We start from the raw sequence: 17,276 nt of genomic DNA, 5'->3' as shown, positions 1-17,276 counted from the left end.
TCAAGCAATCTGTCCGTCTTGTTCTCCCAAAGTGCTGGGATTACAGGCATGAGTTACCATGCCTGGCAGTAAATCACAAATGATAAAAAGCTGCCAAACATTACAAAAGTTGCATAATCCAGGAATTACCTGATACACTTCCATAATACTTTTTTCCCTTCATTTTTTGATTGCACACATTTTGATCTTTTTTTAATAACATAATTTTTTTTGACATTACTTTCTATATAGAGAAAATAAAAGAACCCAGTCTGTCCTCTAGTATGGCCCTCTGCCACGGCCCTGGGAGCTGTAGGACAAGTTCACACTGAGAGAGAGCCTCTAGCCCTGTGCTTTTCCATCTTTGTGCCACGTGAGTGATAATGTGGGATATGCACGGCATGAGATGGCATAGTGAGGAGCAAGAGAATTCCTGGAAGTCTTTTCTATACCAAGAGAGCTAGTGAGAGCTTAACTGTATATTAGTTAAGTGCTTGTGAGCCATCCATGAGAAACCAAAACCAGGCCCAGTACAGTGGCTCACGCTTGTAATTCCAGCACTTTGGGAGGCCGAGGCAGGTGGATCACTTGAGGTCAGGAGTTTAAGAATGGCCTGGCCAACATGGTGAAACCTCATCTCTACTAAAAATACAAAAAAAAAAAAAATTAGCTGGGCATGGGGGTGTGCACCTGTAATCTCAGCTACTCAGGAGGCTGAGGCAGGGGAACCACTTGAACCCGGGAGGCAGAGGCTGCAGTGAGCCGAGATTGTGCCACTGCACTCCAGCCTGAGTGACAGAGTGAGACTGTCTAAAAAAAAAAATCCAAAAAAAATTTTTTTTCTAACTTAACTGATCTTAAGTCAGATCCCAAACATTCCATGGCCACCCTTATGTCACATGACACAAAGGAAACGAGATGTTGCTGGCCAGGTGCAAAGCATTAGTGGTCTTAACTGATTGCAGTTATTTCATTTTAGCAAATTTTACAAAACATATCATTATATAAATGCATTGCTGGGTGTCTCCCAGGGCCTTGGAAGGGCTGGCGTGAGTGAGGGGCCCTGAGGCTTAAACTTCATTAGCTTCCTGATTAATCTGCCTCTGCACACATGAAAAAGGACTTACCTAGTTGGGTCTGGTGTCATTCCTAGTTCTTGGTTTAAAGCAACAGAAACCAACTCCAACTTGGAAACTGTAGTCAAGAATAACTCCCCAAATCCTGCTTTGAGGTAATCTAGCCAACCCTGAGCACATACCTAACAGTGTCTAGCAACTCTGACATTAAATATTTTGGCCAGAGCCACTGCCACCATCCTCACTGGAAGGTGGGGCCTGTAGATCCTGCTACTTTGTGCCACAGCTTCTGATGCAAAATCCAGGGTGTATGAACTGCTTGGCAGAGCCTGGTCCTAAAAGAAAAGGGAGTATCAGGCCTTTCCAGCTTCTGTTTAGGAGACAGGTTCTTCCTTGCAGAGGGGGATTCCCAATACAGGAAGGATCTTCTGATCCTGGGCAGCCTAGAAGAAAATAAAAGCCCACGACAAGCTCTAACATGTCCACCTGAGCTGAAATGTAATGAGTTCATCTTAAGAAGCTGAGCACAAGGTTTCACATTTCAGTAAGCTTTCTGCTCCAAATTTTCCCTGAATTATTCAGATTATTCGAACTTGGAAGGTAGTCATTTTCTGTGCAGTGCCCTCCTTATTGTCTGGCAAACAAGGGACATGTAATGAAAGCAGACCAGAGCTCCCAACCCAATAACTACTGCTTGTTGTCATGTATGATCAAGCAACTTTTTCTGACTTCATGGTATCAAAGGCAGGTTAATCTCAAGGAAAGAGTTAATCATTGAACAGCTTTTTGTTAATGCCCTCCATCCAAGGGTCATGGCAATCGGACCGAGAGAGATTTTTAAGTTAAAATTACTTTATTTGGAAAAATAGCTAATCAAAGGAAGAACAGTGCTCATTCCATGTAGCTGGGCAGTACAAAGACAGACATAGGCCAAACTAATAGATACGACGTTGGTGTGATTTAAAGGGAGATGATCATTTGAACAGCCCCATCAGTTGCCCAAATGTACCTTTGAGCAAATTAGAAAAAGCTGCCCTTTCTTCAGGTTGGTATTGTCATATTCTGGGAGATTTGCTTTATAAATAAGCAAACTTCTGCTGTCTGCAAATGAGAATGACCCACTTAGAGTTGTACTGTGTCCAAATTGCACAATGGTATATGGCAGCCCTAAGTATGAAGAAGTTTTCTTCAAATTTATATTTATTATATATACAATCCGATAGAAGCATTAAGCAAACAACTTTTAAGACAGTACTTTTTACACATGATTTACCACCCCAACCTATTAGTTATTTTCAGTTGTTCCAAGTTTCCTTCCAGTCTCTATCAATAGGCACATATATTTTAAGAAAGTATTGTAATAGTAATGAGTATGCAACTTTCTGTATGCCACTTTGATTCTCCCACTTAAAATAATTGAAAAAACATTTTCTTGCATTGCTATGTTGTCTTTCTTTTAATGATTTATCACATGTTATATCAAGTGAACATACCATAATGAATTTAACCACACTTACTTTGTGATTTGAGGGACTTTAATCAACATGTTATGACTGATAATATTCTACACCTAAGGAAAGAAGTCATAATGAAAACTTTGAGATAGGGAAGTTATTTAGATAGTGTAAACAGGTGAAATAATAAACGTCCTTCCAAACAGTCATATCAAGATGAATATTTTATTGGAATTAGGCTAAACAAGAAGTGAATTTGTATTTGGAATTTTTTTGTTTGCATAAAGACCATATTTTCCCATTTGTGTTTACACTGTAATGAACCATTGTAGAAGGTGCATTCCACATCAATGTGCACTGCAGGGTGCACTGCAGAGAAACAATAGGGTGTAGTGAAAAGCATTTGGGTTTTGGAATCAAATGGACTTGAACTGCTGTGCTCTGAAATGTTATGTTCTGCACAAAAAGACTTGTGCAAGAGTGCTCATAACAGTTTTATGTGTAATAGAAAAAAATTGGAAACAGCCCAGATGTCCATCAACAGGAAAATGGATAAACTGTGGTATATTCACCCATATAACACTATTCAGCAATAAACAAAATGAACTACTAATATACATAAAAACATGGATGGATATCAAAACTATGCTCAGTGAAAGACGCCTTACACAAGGCTGCATTCTCTATGGTTCCATTATATGAATTAAGGTTTAGAAGAAGCAAAGGTAATCTATGTGGAAAAATATCAGAAAATTGGTTGCTTCCAGAGCTTTTTTGTCTCAAAAAAAAGAATCTAGTATTGAATTCTATTTAATAATATGCATTCTGAGGTATTTCAACTTACTTTGATATGTATAAAAACTAATATTGATCGACAGATGGATGGAAGAATTGTTATATATAGAGGTGAATGAGCAAGCATGGTAAAATGTTGAGTGTAGGTTTTCCTGTGAGATTTAAAATTTTATAATTCAACATTGGAAAATGTTTTGACCTTGGCAATATTTCATAAACTTCTCGGTTTCAATTTCTGCAAAATGGAAGTAATGGTCTTTACTTCACAAGGTTGTTGTGAAGCTTTTAAAAAATTGCCATGAAAATAGGCATGCTCTATGGTAGATGTTTATGTGCCCTGTGAAGCTGCTTCTCTTTCATCCCCTCTTCCCTGCTGTGCCAGTTTATAAGTCAGGATAGGTGTTTTTGAATTTGGTAGCATTGCCTATGAGCAGTGGTCTAAAGTGGTATGTAGCAAAATTATTGGGGTTATGAAGAATGAACTGTCTGCTGTCTGCTGATTATGAATTCCTTGAGTGGAGGAACAGATTTTAATAATGGAAGTGGCTCAGACTCCAGGGAAGAGGGATAGCCTGTGGTTATACTTGGTCTAAAGAAATTGGCAGAAACAGAGAGGAAGGACAAAATGTCATAGGGAATCATCATACGGATTTTAACATTTAAAAACTAAACAGTTATTTAGTCACTAAAAGCTCTATTTGTGAGCACTCATTTATCTAACAAATATTTATTAAGTGTCTACTGCATGCCTGGCATTGTGCTAGGAGCTGGACGAATGTGCAAGATAGAAACAGGTGCCTGCCCTCTTGGAGCATACATTCTAGTATTGCTAAAGTTTATTGGATTTACAGGGATCAGTCTGTTAGCCAGCAAATACTTACTGAGTATTTGCTGAGTGCCAGACATGCAGAATACTATAATAAACTAAACAAACATAGTCCATACTCTCATAGAGTTCGCAATCTAGCAGAAAAGGCAGATTTAATCGAATCACTGCATTTAACTGTATTAAATACACTATAGTGTTCAAAAGACTGGGAAGGAGAAGTACAGGGTTCTTAACAGAATTGAGGCAGAGTTTCCCCCCTCTAGTCTGGTTGAAAAAAAATTTCTCCCCTAAACTTTTCTCTGAGTTAAGAGATTGAGAAAAGTACAAACAGAGCATGAGATAGCCAGTGGCCCAGGTAAGGTCACCAGCAGAATAAAGAACAGAATTAGGAGCACCAGGAGGTGATGTTGTCAGTTGCATTGCTGAGCATTCTTTTTGACTCCTGGTTGGCTTACTATGCCTGTGGATCTCCTGTACGATTTGGCTACACAAAACAGAGTGAGGACCGTTGAACTGCTTTTAACCATAGTAAAGTATTCTGGAATTAGGTTTATCTTCTGCCTAGTCAAGCACTATAGCAAACACTCTAACACTCCCATGGGGCCAAGAAGCTGCTAGAAACACAGGTTGTGGGATCACGAAACAAAGCAATGATACAACTAACCCAATGCAAGAACATTTTCCCCCTAATGAGGTCATTGGTTCTGAGCAGAAGGAAGTTAGAAGCCAAGAGAATATAGAGAACTTATGGGAAACATATGTGTCTCACAGATAGAAACTGGGACTCCTATATAATTATAATGCACCCTCGGAACAAATAAAATGAGTTGCTTCAAACCATGGTTGCATTACACATTCTTTAGTGGGGACACTGATGTGTGGGATTCTGAACTTCTTACCCTCTTAATCAGAAGGGGCCTGGATTATGCCTGGAGGACCTCCATTTTCCAGCACTATCAGCAGACATACAATGGGTACATAATAAATACTAGCTGAATTATTATAGGTTTGTTTCCATTTGCTACCTGTTTCCCTGAAAGATAAGAAAAATATAGAATTATTTAGTGACAAGCAAAGGAAACGTACAACTAAGTGAATTTAGAGCTTTGCGGTGATTCAGTTAAAATGTTGAAAAGAAGTAACAAAAATTTAGCTTCTGCTTATACAAGCACAAATTTGTTTTCCTGTCCAGAGAAATGCTTATGACTAAAAGCCATATTTCATGGCATCTTCTTAAAGTCGAGTAGGTCTGAAAGTGTAGGAAGCCAAGAAAATCAGAGAAGGACAAGGCCGGGAAGTTAGAATATAGGAGAGTTACAGCTTTAGACCTCCTGGATTCATAATCTCAGCTCTACCACTGATTAGCTGTGAGACTAGCCAAGTTATCCAACCTCCATTTCCTCTTCTATAATGTTGGTACCTGCCTCAAAGTTATCATTTAAGTTATTGCGCTTAGCACAATTTCTGGCACGTAAGTGCTCCATACATGTTAGTTTTTATTCCAAATGATTTTTAAGATGATCTCAATTTCCTCTATAAGGTTTTTTTTTTAATAAACATGATTTGTTGAATGAATAACTGAAGGTAAAATGTCATAACCCTGTAAGACTTTTTTATAAATATGTTCACAAATCAGAAAAAGATCCTCTCTCATGCCCTGATTTTGTTTGAGATTGCATGACCACCACACCCACACAATGGGCCACTTAGTCTGGCCTCTCCGAGTGAGGAGTATCCTCCTCCTACCTAGGCAAACATGAAACCTAACAGAGGATTCAGAGTTAATTTGTCTCTTAAAGACAATTCTGCATTAAGAAATGGATTACTTTGCTATAACCTCAGCATATAAAAAGTCTAAAGAATCTGCACATTCTGAGTTTGTGTATTTTTGGTCTCAGGCTGTGATTTATCTGACAGGCCTTGGAGAGAAAGATATAGGCCTTTACCTAGATCAAAATCAGGTTGAAACAATAAAGGTATTTTATGCTTTGTGTAAGCTGGTAAATACCATGACTTTTGGAATAATAGTCTTGCTGAAAAATTGACACACTTTTCCTTCTGGTATGTCTTTGCATAAATTGTTCCTCTTTCTGCAAGATTAACTGATACCATCTGTGAGTATTCTGTCCCTACTCTCAGCTTGCATTTAAATCTGCATGTTTCCTTTCTCTGCCTCTTTTCAAAGGTGCTAGAATACAAGAGCTACCCTTAGCTAATGGCCAAACACTCCGTCTGAGCTCCCTTTCTTTTAACCCCTTGCTTCCAACTCTGCATCTAAAGGCAAAAACAATCCTCTGACTCATGGCCCTCCCCCTGCCTGTGATAGGCTGCTTGGAATAGCAACAGCCTGTGTCACCGAAAAGGGCAAAGCCTTCGGAAATAGAAACAAAGTTGGTCACAAATCACATTAGCTTTGCCCGAAGTTTTTCCCCACACTCTTCTTTAGCATGCTATTATGGGGAAAGTGACCACTCCTGGGAGCGGGGGTGGTCGGGGCGGTTTGGTGGCGGGGAAGCGGCTGTAACTTCTACGTGACCATGGTACCTGTTGAAAACACGGAGGGCCCCAGTCTGCTGAACCAGAAGGGGACAGCCGTGGAGACGGAGGGCAGCGGCAGCCGGCATCCTCCCTGGGCGAGAGGTAAAGTGAGCCTGCAGTGTTCGGGTGACCGCAGAGAAGCAAGCTGTACTCATCTCCCGAGTGTACTGTCTCTTGAGTCCCGTGTGTGTGTGTGTGTGTGTGTGTGTGTGTGTGTGTGTGCGCGCGCGCGCGCATGTGGGCGCGCTGGATGTGTGGAGAGAAGGGGACAGGGTCTGGTGGGACGTGGGATAGCTCGGAGCTGTAATGTTGTGAAGATCGAAGTCTTGGTGGAGCCTTATGGGCCAAGAAAATACAGGTTGCACATCCGCCACTGGTATGATGGGTCCCCTTGATTGTGTTTACATAATACAATGTATGGATCTTTTTCATATTGGAACGGTCCACCGGCAAAGATAGTCTCATTTGTAAACACACACAAGCACACGCTTGCCCACACTTTTTCATTTATTGTCACAAATGGACACTGTGTAACCAATTGACATTATAACCACTGTTTTAAAAATCAGTATTTTAAACAGGCTTCATAAAATTATTAGTTATGTAATCAATGAGAACACAAACTTCCTTTTTAAATTCCCAGCACGTTTGTGATGAATTTGAGCGTTATTCAGAGCCTGAAACGCCTGCTTTGCTGGATTCTGCCTTCTTTAAAACTGGCCTTGCAAACTGAGGTTTGTTTGCTATGTTGACCTTCTGAAGGTGAAATTTGGAAAAGTTTTAATTCATTTAAGTGATCTTTGATAAATCAGAGGCTGGTCTTCACTTCCACGTTTACAATTCCCACAAATACATTGTACACATTTTGCTACCTCTTCCTGCTCATTTAGTTTGTGCTGAAAGGCATAGAAAGTAATTGTAATATGAAATGACAACAAACACAAATAATCTTCTCTTTCCTACTACTTTCCTTAGCTGTGTATTCTTAATCAGATATTACATTCCCAAGCAGCATATAGAAATTTCATGCAAAATCCAATACTGTAAATGATACAAAAGACATCTGCCTTTCTCTTGGGAATGGTCCTAATACTGACATTTGCCTTGTGGGTTTGTCTGATCTTGGGGAATTGAACCTGTGACCCCTAACATCGAGGCATGAAGCGGCCCTCTTCAGGAGTGGAGAAGCCCTCCATCTTCCATGTCCTGATCTCAGCCTTCTCTTGCTTTCACACTTCTCGTCAAGAATGAGGCCGGGCGTGGTGGCTCATGCCTGTAATCTCAGCACTTTGGGAGGCCGAGGTGGGCAGATCACTTGAGGCCAGGATTTCAAGACAAGCCTGGCCAACAGAGTGGAAACCTTATCTCTACTAAAAATACAGAAAAATTAGCTGGGCATAGTGGCACATGCCTGTAATCTCAGCTACTCAGGAGGCTGAGGTACAAGAATCACTTGGAGGTTACAGTGAGCTGAGATCACGACAATGCACTCCAGCCTGGGCGACAGAGTGAAACTCTGTCTAAAATAATAATAATAACAATAATAATAATAATAATAATAAAAGAATATCTGGGGTCATCTTTCAATGTGGCCTGCCCTCTCTTATGCAGAGGTACCCTTTTCCCTAAGTGCTTGCTACTCATTGGCCCACAAGTTCCCTAAGAGCAGGCAAGGGAAACTTATATTTGGAGATAAAGGGAAAGGGTTGCAAAGTTCTTTTCTCCAAATTCCTGGGAACATGAGCTGCAGTGTAGACTGCAGAGCAAGCTGAGGTGGTGATGTTAACAAAAGGGCTTACTAAATACAGTCAGTGATAATGTCACAAAGAAGATGAAAAGAAACTTTGCCTAGGAAGGGCCTTTGTAGTCACCATTAAAAATGGACTGTTTATTTTGATATGGCTTTGAAGGTACAATGTGCTCTTAATAGCTTATATTGTACAAATTCACAATTATCCAGAAGAAAGATAATATGTATTTACATTTGCAATGGTTGGTTACATGCACAAAATTCAACTTAAAGTGCAACTGTTTATGTTGTTGTAAAGAAATAATAAATGAATAAGTACCATAAATTATCTTTCAAATTTAATTTTAAATTAACTTTCATTATGTAGAAGAGAAAGCCTAAATGTTTCCTTAAAATGTCGGATGAAAACAACTTTGATTTGTGCTATATAAAATATGCATTTAGATGAATGCAAACCTTTTATTTTCTACTTTTGTAAATTTTCTTAACTTGTCTTAAACATCTTTTGGCACCCAAAAGCAATTATACATATATATGTATAAATGAATGCACAGTGCAGACTTGCTGTATGGTTTTCTTAAGTTACTTAAAGTCTCCATTCATTAATACTAGGATTGTGTCTTCATCTATTTTATGAAGGTGTTGAGATTTAATGAGGTAATATTTGTCAAATACTCCTTTTGGCTTCTTCATATTTTCAACTTCTATAATTGTTTTCATCTAAGATATTCAGAGTATTTAAATTATGCTCAACAATTATCATAATATGTCTGCATTTGAAGGTAGCAAGCTTTTCTACATTCCTAGATGGAAAAATCAAAGCACAAAGAGGAATGAGTTATATAACTCAGGACAAGGTAATTAAATCATGTGAGATACTGAAAAACAAAACCAAACCAACCCCCCAGGGTCCGCAGTTGAACTCCCTTGATGCTACTGTGCACAGTGAAAAATTTTGGCAGGTCTTTCTTGACTAACCCTCTTTAACTGAAAAGAATGCTTTGTTCCAATGACTAGAAGCTAATGAACTTAATTCATTTTCAATAAGCTATGACTCAAAGTGGTTACATTTTTAGTAAATTTTTTCAGCTTTCATGGACACGTTCCAATCCATCTTAACATAGGGCAGGATTAAGCTCAGTTTGAAATTCTGGTGACAACAGATATAAGTGAAGTGAGATACTAGATGGATGGAGCAATTCACACAAGAGAAACCTGAGGTCAGAAGATGTGTGATTGGCCCAAGGTCACACAGAGGATGGTGCCGAACTGACCCTGGTGGCCTCTGGCCCGGGAAATTCAATACTGACTTCTTCTTCAGTTCCCAGTCTTCCTTTATTTCATGATCCAAACAATTGGCTGGGGAGAGAGTCCTCTTAGGTTTCCCTTCACCCCCATCTGTCCAAAGGTTCAGAAACCAAGAACAATATTTACTGTATGAGTGCAGGTTGTCAGCACTGCAGAACTCTCTGGCACTGGGACCCAGAACATGAAGAACGGGACTCACGAACTCAGCTGGAAGGACTGTCCTTCATCCCCTCTGAAGACGCCACAGTCTGGAATTTAAGAAACACACAATTGTGCTCAGCAGATGAACATTCTAAGGCAGTTGTTCTCAAACACTTTTAAAGCTGTGAACTCCTTTTTCCTAAATGGAAGCTGGGCAGGTGGTGAGTATGTAAGATGTAACGGTAACTATGTTCCTACTGAGTGCTGTTCTCCTGGGTTTAGCTTAAACTGGGCCCCCTGGAATTTCGTCAGGCCTGGCTTTCTCAGCCTTCGTCAGTCAGCTCTAGGGGAAGTCAACTTGTAAAAGAGACGGAGACTTGGAAACAAACTCATCCTCAGGGAAGAGAAAGTCAGGCCAACCAGCTTGAGCAGATGTCAGAGCTTTGGTTGTGAGAAGACAGATTCTAGTAAGAGGCCAGTTACCTTGGGCAGACCCAGGCATCTCAGAGTTTTTGATGCTGGGCCATTCCCATTTTTCCACACTTTCTATATATTAAAAAAATCAAGCATCAAAACAAAATTTATAGTGACAAAAATTATAGTGCTTTAAAAATATATGTATTTAACAAGTCAACATCTGATAACAATGATTGTGTCTACTGTGATACGTATTTCCAAGGAAATAACAGGGTTTTGTTGTTGTTGTTGTTGTTGTTGTTTTGTTTTTTCTGAGATGGAGTCTCGCTCTGTCACCCAGGCTGGAGTAAGGTGGCGCGATCTTGGCTCACTGCAACCTCCGCCTCCCAGTTTCAAGTGATTCTCACACCTCAGCATCCCGAGTAGCTGGCTAATTTTTGTATTTTTAGTAGAGATGGGGTTTTACCATGCTGGCCAGGCTGGTCTCCACCTCCCAACCTCAGGTGATCCGCCTACCTTGGCCTCCCAAAGTGCTGGGATTACAGGTGTGATCCACAGTGCCTGGCTGGAAATGACAGGATTTTTAGACATGTTCATTTATGGAGGACCACTTGCTCTTCTGTGTGGTCATGAGACCAGATTTAAACATAAACATCTCCCCTTTCAGTCCAGTCAGCGTATCTCTGTGACTGTACATTTAACCTCACTTGGAAATCACATCAAAAGTCTAGATTTGAGGCTTTTCACCACTGTGAGCATTGGGCAAATGGCTCCTCTGGGATCTCTTGGGAAAGGAAAAGGCTGTGAACATGGTGGGAGATGTTTCTCTGCAAACTCTGGGTAATCATCATACGCAGCAGTGGTCTTGCTCCTCTCTAAGGATGTGCCACCCAGAGAGAGCAGAGAGGTTGCCACAGACCCCCTCCCAGGCTCTGAAGCAGCAGCAGACACACGCTGCAGGAAGCCTGCCCTGCCAGGGCCTGGCAGACCCAGACCAAGCCAGCCTGAGAGCAGCCGGCCAAGCGGTTGGGCCCATCTGAGCAGGCTGAGATTAGCTGGTACACACCAGCATGCCTGAACCAGTTTTTACAGCCCTTCTGATAGGTCAGTACCTCTGTCCCAGTTGTTAAATATTCTCAACATCACCGTTCTCTCTGTCAGATTACCAACAGTTGCTGAGGCAGCTGAAAGCCCAGGAATAGGCCTGGTGGTAGCTGATAGGACCTGAATATGAGCCCACAGGGTATCTTTCTTGTGAATTCTCAAGAGGGTGGTCTTTAGTGGTCTAGAGCTTATACTAGTTGGTAGAGACAGAACTCAAAATACACTGAATCTACCTTGGAGGAAGCTGAGATTTGCATGTGTATATAAAAGATGAATCCACCAATTTGAAATTGCAATTTTTAATTGCTGTAGGTATGTAGGATTTTATTATTCATTCAAGAATAGCTCGTTTTTGAATCATGGTTTCATAGGGAGCATTTTCTCAGTACTATCTAGCCTTTGGGTTAAAAAGTTCTGAGAGCTCTAAAGGGCCCTCCATTGCTATGCAACAGTTGAAACAGCTATTTACTCAGTGTATGAGCAAGAACGGGTTATATAAGATTTTAAAATTGAATGGAGTCAGAGCTCCTTCATTCAGTATTTTTTCTCATGAACAGTCTCCCTCAGAAGGATGAGTTATTGAAAAAATTAATGCAATGGAAGCCACTTAAAAGATACCAAGTTATGGTGATGAGAAAGGAAAAGTTGGAATTGGCTCCTTCCCAAGAGGCTATTTGACCAAATATCAAATGTGGATGATTTTTCATCCCTTCTTCCCTTCAAAAGTACTCAATCTCAGTTAACGTCACTGAACGTGACATCCCCCAAAATACTTCCCAGCTGAAACTGAGTCAAATATATTACCTTTAAAGTAAATCATAAATTCAAATTTTTTTCTGTATTATTTTGTTTTGTCTTTGCACACTGGTATCATTTTTCTTCCCATGTTGTAGCACACTTATTTATGCATTTGCTAAATGACTATGCCCCAGTAATATACTAATCAGTCTTTTTAAAAATTTAAGACAGAGTTTTGCTCTGTCACCCAGGCTGGAATGTAGCCTCAGCTCACTGCAACCTCCACCTCCCGGGTTCAAGCAGTTTTCGTGCCTCAGCCACCTGAGAAGCTGGGATTACAGACACTCACCACCACATCTGGCCAATTTTTTTTTTTTTTTTTTTTTTTTTTTTTTTTTTTTTAGTAGAGGCAGTTTCACCATGTTGCCCAGGCTGGTCTTGAACTCCTGGCCTCAAGCAATTCACCCACCTCAGCCTCCCAAAGTGTTGGGATTATAGGCCTGAGGCACTGCTGCCCACCTAAGTATTCTAAACAACTTAGTAGAAATAATAATAAGACTAAAATAATTTATTACATCATTCTAGTTTTAGGAGATTTCATTATTTTTGAACAATGATTTATTTTATACTGTTTTGCCAAAATTCCACGGAGAAAAATGCAACTCTTTGTTTGACTTTTAGGAATATATTTTTTAAGTAAAGCAAGTGTAATTTAATTTTAAACTGTTAAATTGTGATTGCCTTGGAAGTAGCTGTTTCTCAGACAACTCATGACTCAGGTCTGCCTGGCATCACTGGGCTCTGGAACTGTTAGCAGTGCCCATTATTATTTTATACAAAATGTCTTGCTCCCACACGCATCTCCACACTTTATGGAAGTTAGAGTTGAGAGTTATGAGTAATGCTCATTAAAAAACCATGACAGCTCAGCTTCAGATGTGCAAAGTTTTTCAAGAATAGGGGAAATGGAAGTTGTAATTAGGGTCAATTTGTGTGGTGAGAGAGCATCCTCACACTAATGAAATGTTTTATTTATATCGGGAAACTAAGCTGCAGAAACCTTCAGACAAAATCACAGGAGAAATTTTTCATGCTGCAAGCCCAATTATGTAGGTACTGCCAATTTTGAAAGCAAAGGAATTCAAGAATTTATGAAAGACACAATTGTTATGCTGGAAATAAGGTATTATTTTATTTCTGTTGCTATCAGTAAAAGACTGTTTCAAAACTTTACCTCCGTATTATGAAGATTTTACCAACTAGATTCAGATGAAAGGAGGTTTTGTTGAATGATTCTTGTGGGCCAAGTAGTTCTACTACTGTAATCCCTTCAGATCTTTACAGCAACCCCATGAGGCACCCCAGTTCACAGATAAGGAAACTGAGGCTAAGAACAACAGCTAACATTTACCAATCACTTCCTACCAGGTACCAGGGTCTCTTCTGTCTCATTCATTCTTACAACTCTACGAAGGAAGTAATATTATTATCTTTATCTTGTGAATGAGGACACGGAGAGACACAAACCTTAAGGGACGTGTCCAAGTCTAGCCGGTAACTAATTAGGACTCTGATTCCATACTGTCCTTCGCCTTTAAGCCCAGGTTCCTCCTGGAAAAAAGCAAAGGGACTTGTCCTGGGTAGCACAGATATTAGAGGACAGCACAGTGATTTGAAACTTACTTTCCTAAATCCAGTCCAGGTTTGCTGTCTTCACCCATATTACCAGCCAGCGATGATATTTCTACTTTCCAATCTGTGAATTTGGATTCCAGTTACACTCATTTCAGGACTTGTTTGCATTCTATTTTAGTTAATTCTCTAACTTTGCATGTAACTTGTATTTTTCTATAAGATTATAAGTTTCTGGATAAAATATATATTTCATGCACCTATCAGAGCTCTGAGCTGACTGATAGTGCTTGGAAAGCTCTGTACAATTCATAATAGGTAGGAATCATGCCTTTTTCTCTGTATTTCCAGCCTACACATGAGGGATCACATCCATGTGGCACAAGTACCACCTTCTAGTGCCATTAAATCCAGATGTAACCTAGGAAACATCTCAACACGATGCTGCCAGCAACCACGAAGGCTGATTGCAATAGCCATCAGATGAAACTTGCCTGCCAGACAGTGCTGGCACATAGTACATGCTTAATTGTTGAAGGATCAATGAGTAAAGAAGCGATTGCTGAACTAAAGAGCATTTTACTTCTGCAAATACATATTGGGCACCTACTACATGAGAGGCACAGTGCTGGATGCTTCAGGGTTACAAAAAATGTATCTAAGACATTCCTCTTTTTTTTTTTTCTTTTTTTTTTTTAGACAGCGTTTCACTCTTGTTGTCCAGGCTGGAGTGCAGTGGTTCCTATCTCGGCTCACTGCAACTTCCTCCTCCTGGGTTCAAGCGATTCTCTTGCCTCAGCCTCCCAAGTAGCTGGGATTACAGATGCCTGGAACCACACCCTGCTAATTTTTGTATTTTTAGTAGAGATGGGGTTTCATCATGTTGGCCAGGCTGGTCTCAAACTCCTGACCTCGAGTGATCCACCCACCTCGGCCTCCCAAAGTATTGGGATTACAGGCGTGAGCCACTGTGCCCAGCCTATTATTCTTGTCTGTAGGTTTTACCAACTTATCAAAAAAATAAAAATAAAAATAACTGCAAGATAACCATTCGGCAAATACTGAGTGGATAGTAGGAATCAGATATGATGCCAGGCCCTGGAGTCTGGTGAGAAACGAAAGGCATCCTCACAGTGCAGGTGCTTATTGCCAATTAGTGGAGAGCGAGGAGGGATCAGGAATCCTTTGATGGAGGAGATGGCTTGATATTATACATGTATTATGTGTAACATCTATGATAGCAAAGGGGGAAGTTCAGCCAGTCCCTGGAGACTCCTGGAAGACAGGATGGCTAAGTTGAGCTGAGCACGTGTAACTGAGGCCAGTAGTTTTACAGAGCATTCTAAGGAGGGAAAATAGCTTGAACATGTTTGGAGAAGAGAGAATGGCACATTCAGGGAGCTTCAAATACTTTGGAATTCTGGGAGCACAGAGTTCAAAGCAGGGAAAGAGGATGACAAAGGAATCTGAAGCAGGCAGCAGGCACAGCTTCCTTAGCTTACAAAGGATGTCACAAAACTTTTGTGAACTAAGTACCGTGAAAGCAGGAATTCTTGGGAAGGAGACCGTATTAATTTAGAGACATCAAGAAAATTTCTTTTCTTTTTTCTTTCTTTTTTTCTTTTTTTTTGAGACGGAGTCTCACTCTGTCGCCAGGCTAGAGTGCAGTGGTGTGATCTCAGCTCACTGCAACCTTTGCCTCCCGGGTTCAAGCGATTCTTCTGCCTCAGCCTCCCAAGCAGCTGGAACTACAGGCGCACGCCACCACGCCCAGCTAATTTTTGTATTTTTACTAGAGACGGGGTTTCGCCATGTTAGCCAGATGGTCTCGATCTCTTGCCCTGGTGATCTGCCCATCTCGGCCTCCCAAAGTGCTGGGATTGCAGGCGTGAGCCACGGCACCTGGCCTGAGAAATCAAGAAAATTTCTAAAAGTGACGGTACTGGTGACAGAAGCAGGGAGTTTTAGAAATCCTCATTTACATGTCTCCAAATTCTACAGCTTTATGGGGTCACCATTCTTTTAACATTAAAATAAAAATAGTTGCAGGCCCTATATGGTTAAATCCACATGCCTCCTTCCTCCCCACCAGCCTCCCATCCAAACACACACAGTGCACTTCAGGAGTTTTGTGGTTCTGATCACCCTCCTGAACCAACTTCCTGCTTTTTCTGGGTCCTTGCCCTCCACTTCCAGCAACTGGTCTTTTCTCTTATCGCTGCTCCAATCCATTATTAGATGACAGCAGCCCCCTTTCCTTCATATTCTCGAATCCCATTCATACAAGCTCTTTGTATATTTTTACTAAGAATTTGAAGAGGGCTGTAGTGCAATTGAATATTAGGTAGGCCCAGAATTTGAAAATTCTCTTGTCAAATCCACCATAAGGAGTTTCTTTTTTGGAGTGTGTGTGTGTGTTTGGTTTTTGTTTTGTTTTGTTTTGAGACAGAGTGTTACTCTGTCGCCCAGGCTGGGGTGCAGTGGCACAATCACAGCTCACTGCAGCTTTGACGTTTTAGGTTCAAGCAATTCTTCTGCTCAGCCACCCAAGTAGCTGGGATTACAGGTGCACGCCACCACACTCAGCTAATTTTTTGTATTTTTAATAGAGACATAGTCTTACTGTGTTGCTCAGGCTGGTCTCAGACTCCTGGGCTCAAGCAGTCCTCCCACCTCAGCCTCCCAAAGTGCTGGGATTACAGGTGTGAGCCACCTAACCCAGCCAGGAGTTTCTTGTAAATCAACTTTTAAAAAATCCACAGGCTTCTTGTCAGACTGAGCCCTTGGTGTCTCTCCCTTTCCTTGACAACTTGTCCTGACCTTTTCTTCTACTTTTTTTTTTCTATTTCTGGGCTCTCTTAACCTTTCATTCTCTCTTTCTCTTTCTCTGTCTCACTCTCTCTCTCATCAAAATCCCTCTTTTGTATTCAATAGAGCACTTTAGCCTTTTCTCTATCCCTCTCCCTCTCTCCCATAGGCCATCTGTCCATTATCAACATGATAATGGTGAGCTTAACCCTTAATGTTCAGGTGGCCATTCAGGTATTAATTTTAGTAAATCACTCTTCCTAAAAGGACCTTCATCCACAGCCTTCACAATATTATTTATGTTCTTCCCATTTCACTTCCCTAATTAAATAATTTAAAAAGCACTACTGGTGATTCTCAACCATTATTGAGTGCAGGAACTCCTTTTAAAATATAAAAACAACTTCAAATCCTCACAAAATTGTCTTCACGGTTTTATATTTATTGATTAGAAAATATAGAGTGAGAGAAAGTTGCTATGTACTCACTAGCACATTAGATTTTTTAAAAAACAACTTTCCATCCCATTTATATACATTTGAAATTGAGAAGTACAGATACGTCTTTTACTATTTTTTCAACATTAAATAATCTTCAGTGGACTGGGGATCCTTACGGAGATGTCGGTTTTCAAACGTCCATGGCTCACCAAGGCTCACACATATTGAGCATCCCCTTCCTGGAGACACCAGGGGACTCTAGGAAAG

At 40.6% G+C, this 17,276-nt stretch overlaps 1 protein-coding gene across 1 annotated transcript in view; it reads left to right on the top strand.

The window, feature by feature from the left end:
- Positions 1-6,482: 6,482 nt before the first annotated feature.
- Positions 6,483-17,276, top strand: part of SLC2A12 (solute carrier family 2 member 12) — a 62,128-nt gene continuing 51,334 nt past the window's right edge. Inside the window, exon 1 of the mRNA XM_003255741.4 lies at positions 6,483-6,773. Coding sequence (XP_003255789.1) covers positions 6,671-6,773 — 103 coding nt within the window. The 5' untranslated portion in view covers positions 6,483-6,670. The remainder of the gene's footprint in view (positions 6,774-17,276) is intronic.

Source organism: Nomascus leucogenys, chromosome 3 (assembly GCF_006542625.1).
Source record: "Nomascus leucogenys isolate Asia chromosome 3, Asia_NLE_v1, whole genome shotgun sequence".
NCBI classification, from domain to species: Eukaryota; Metazoa; Chordata; class Mammalia; order Primates; family Hylobatidae; genus Nomascus; species Nomascus leucogenys.
This window is presented reverse-complemented; position numbering and strand designations above follow the sequence as displayed.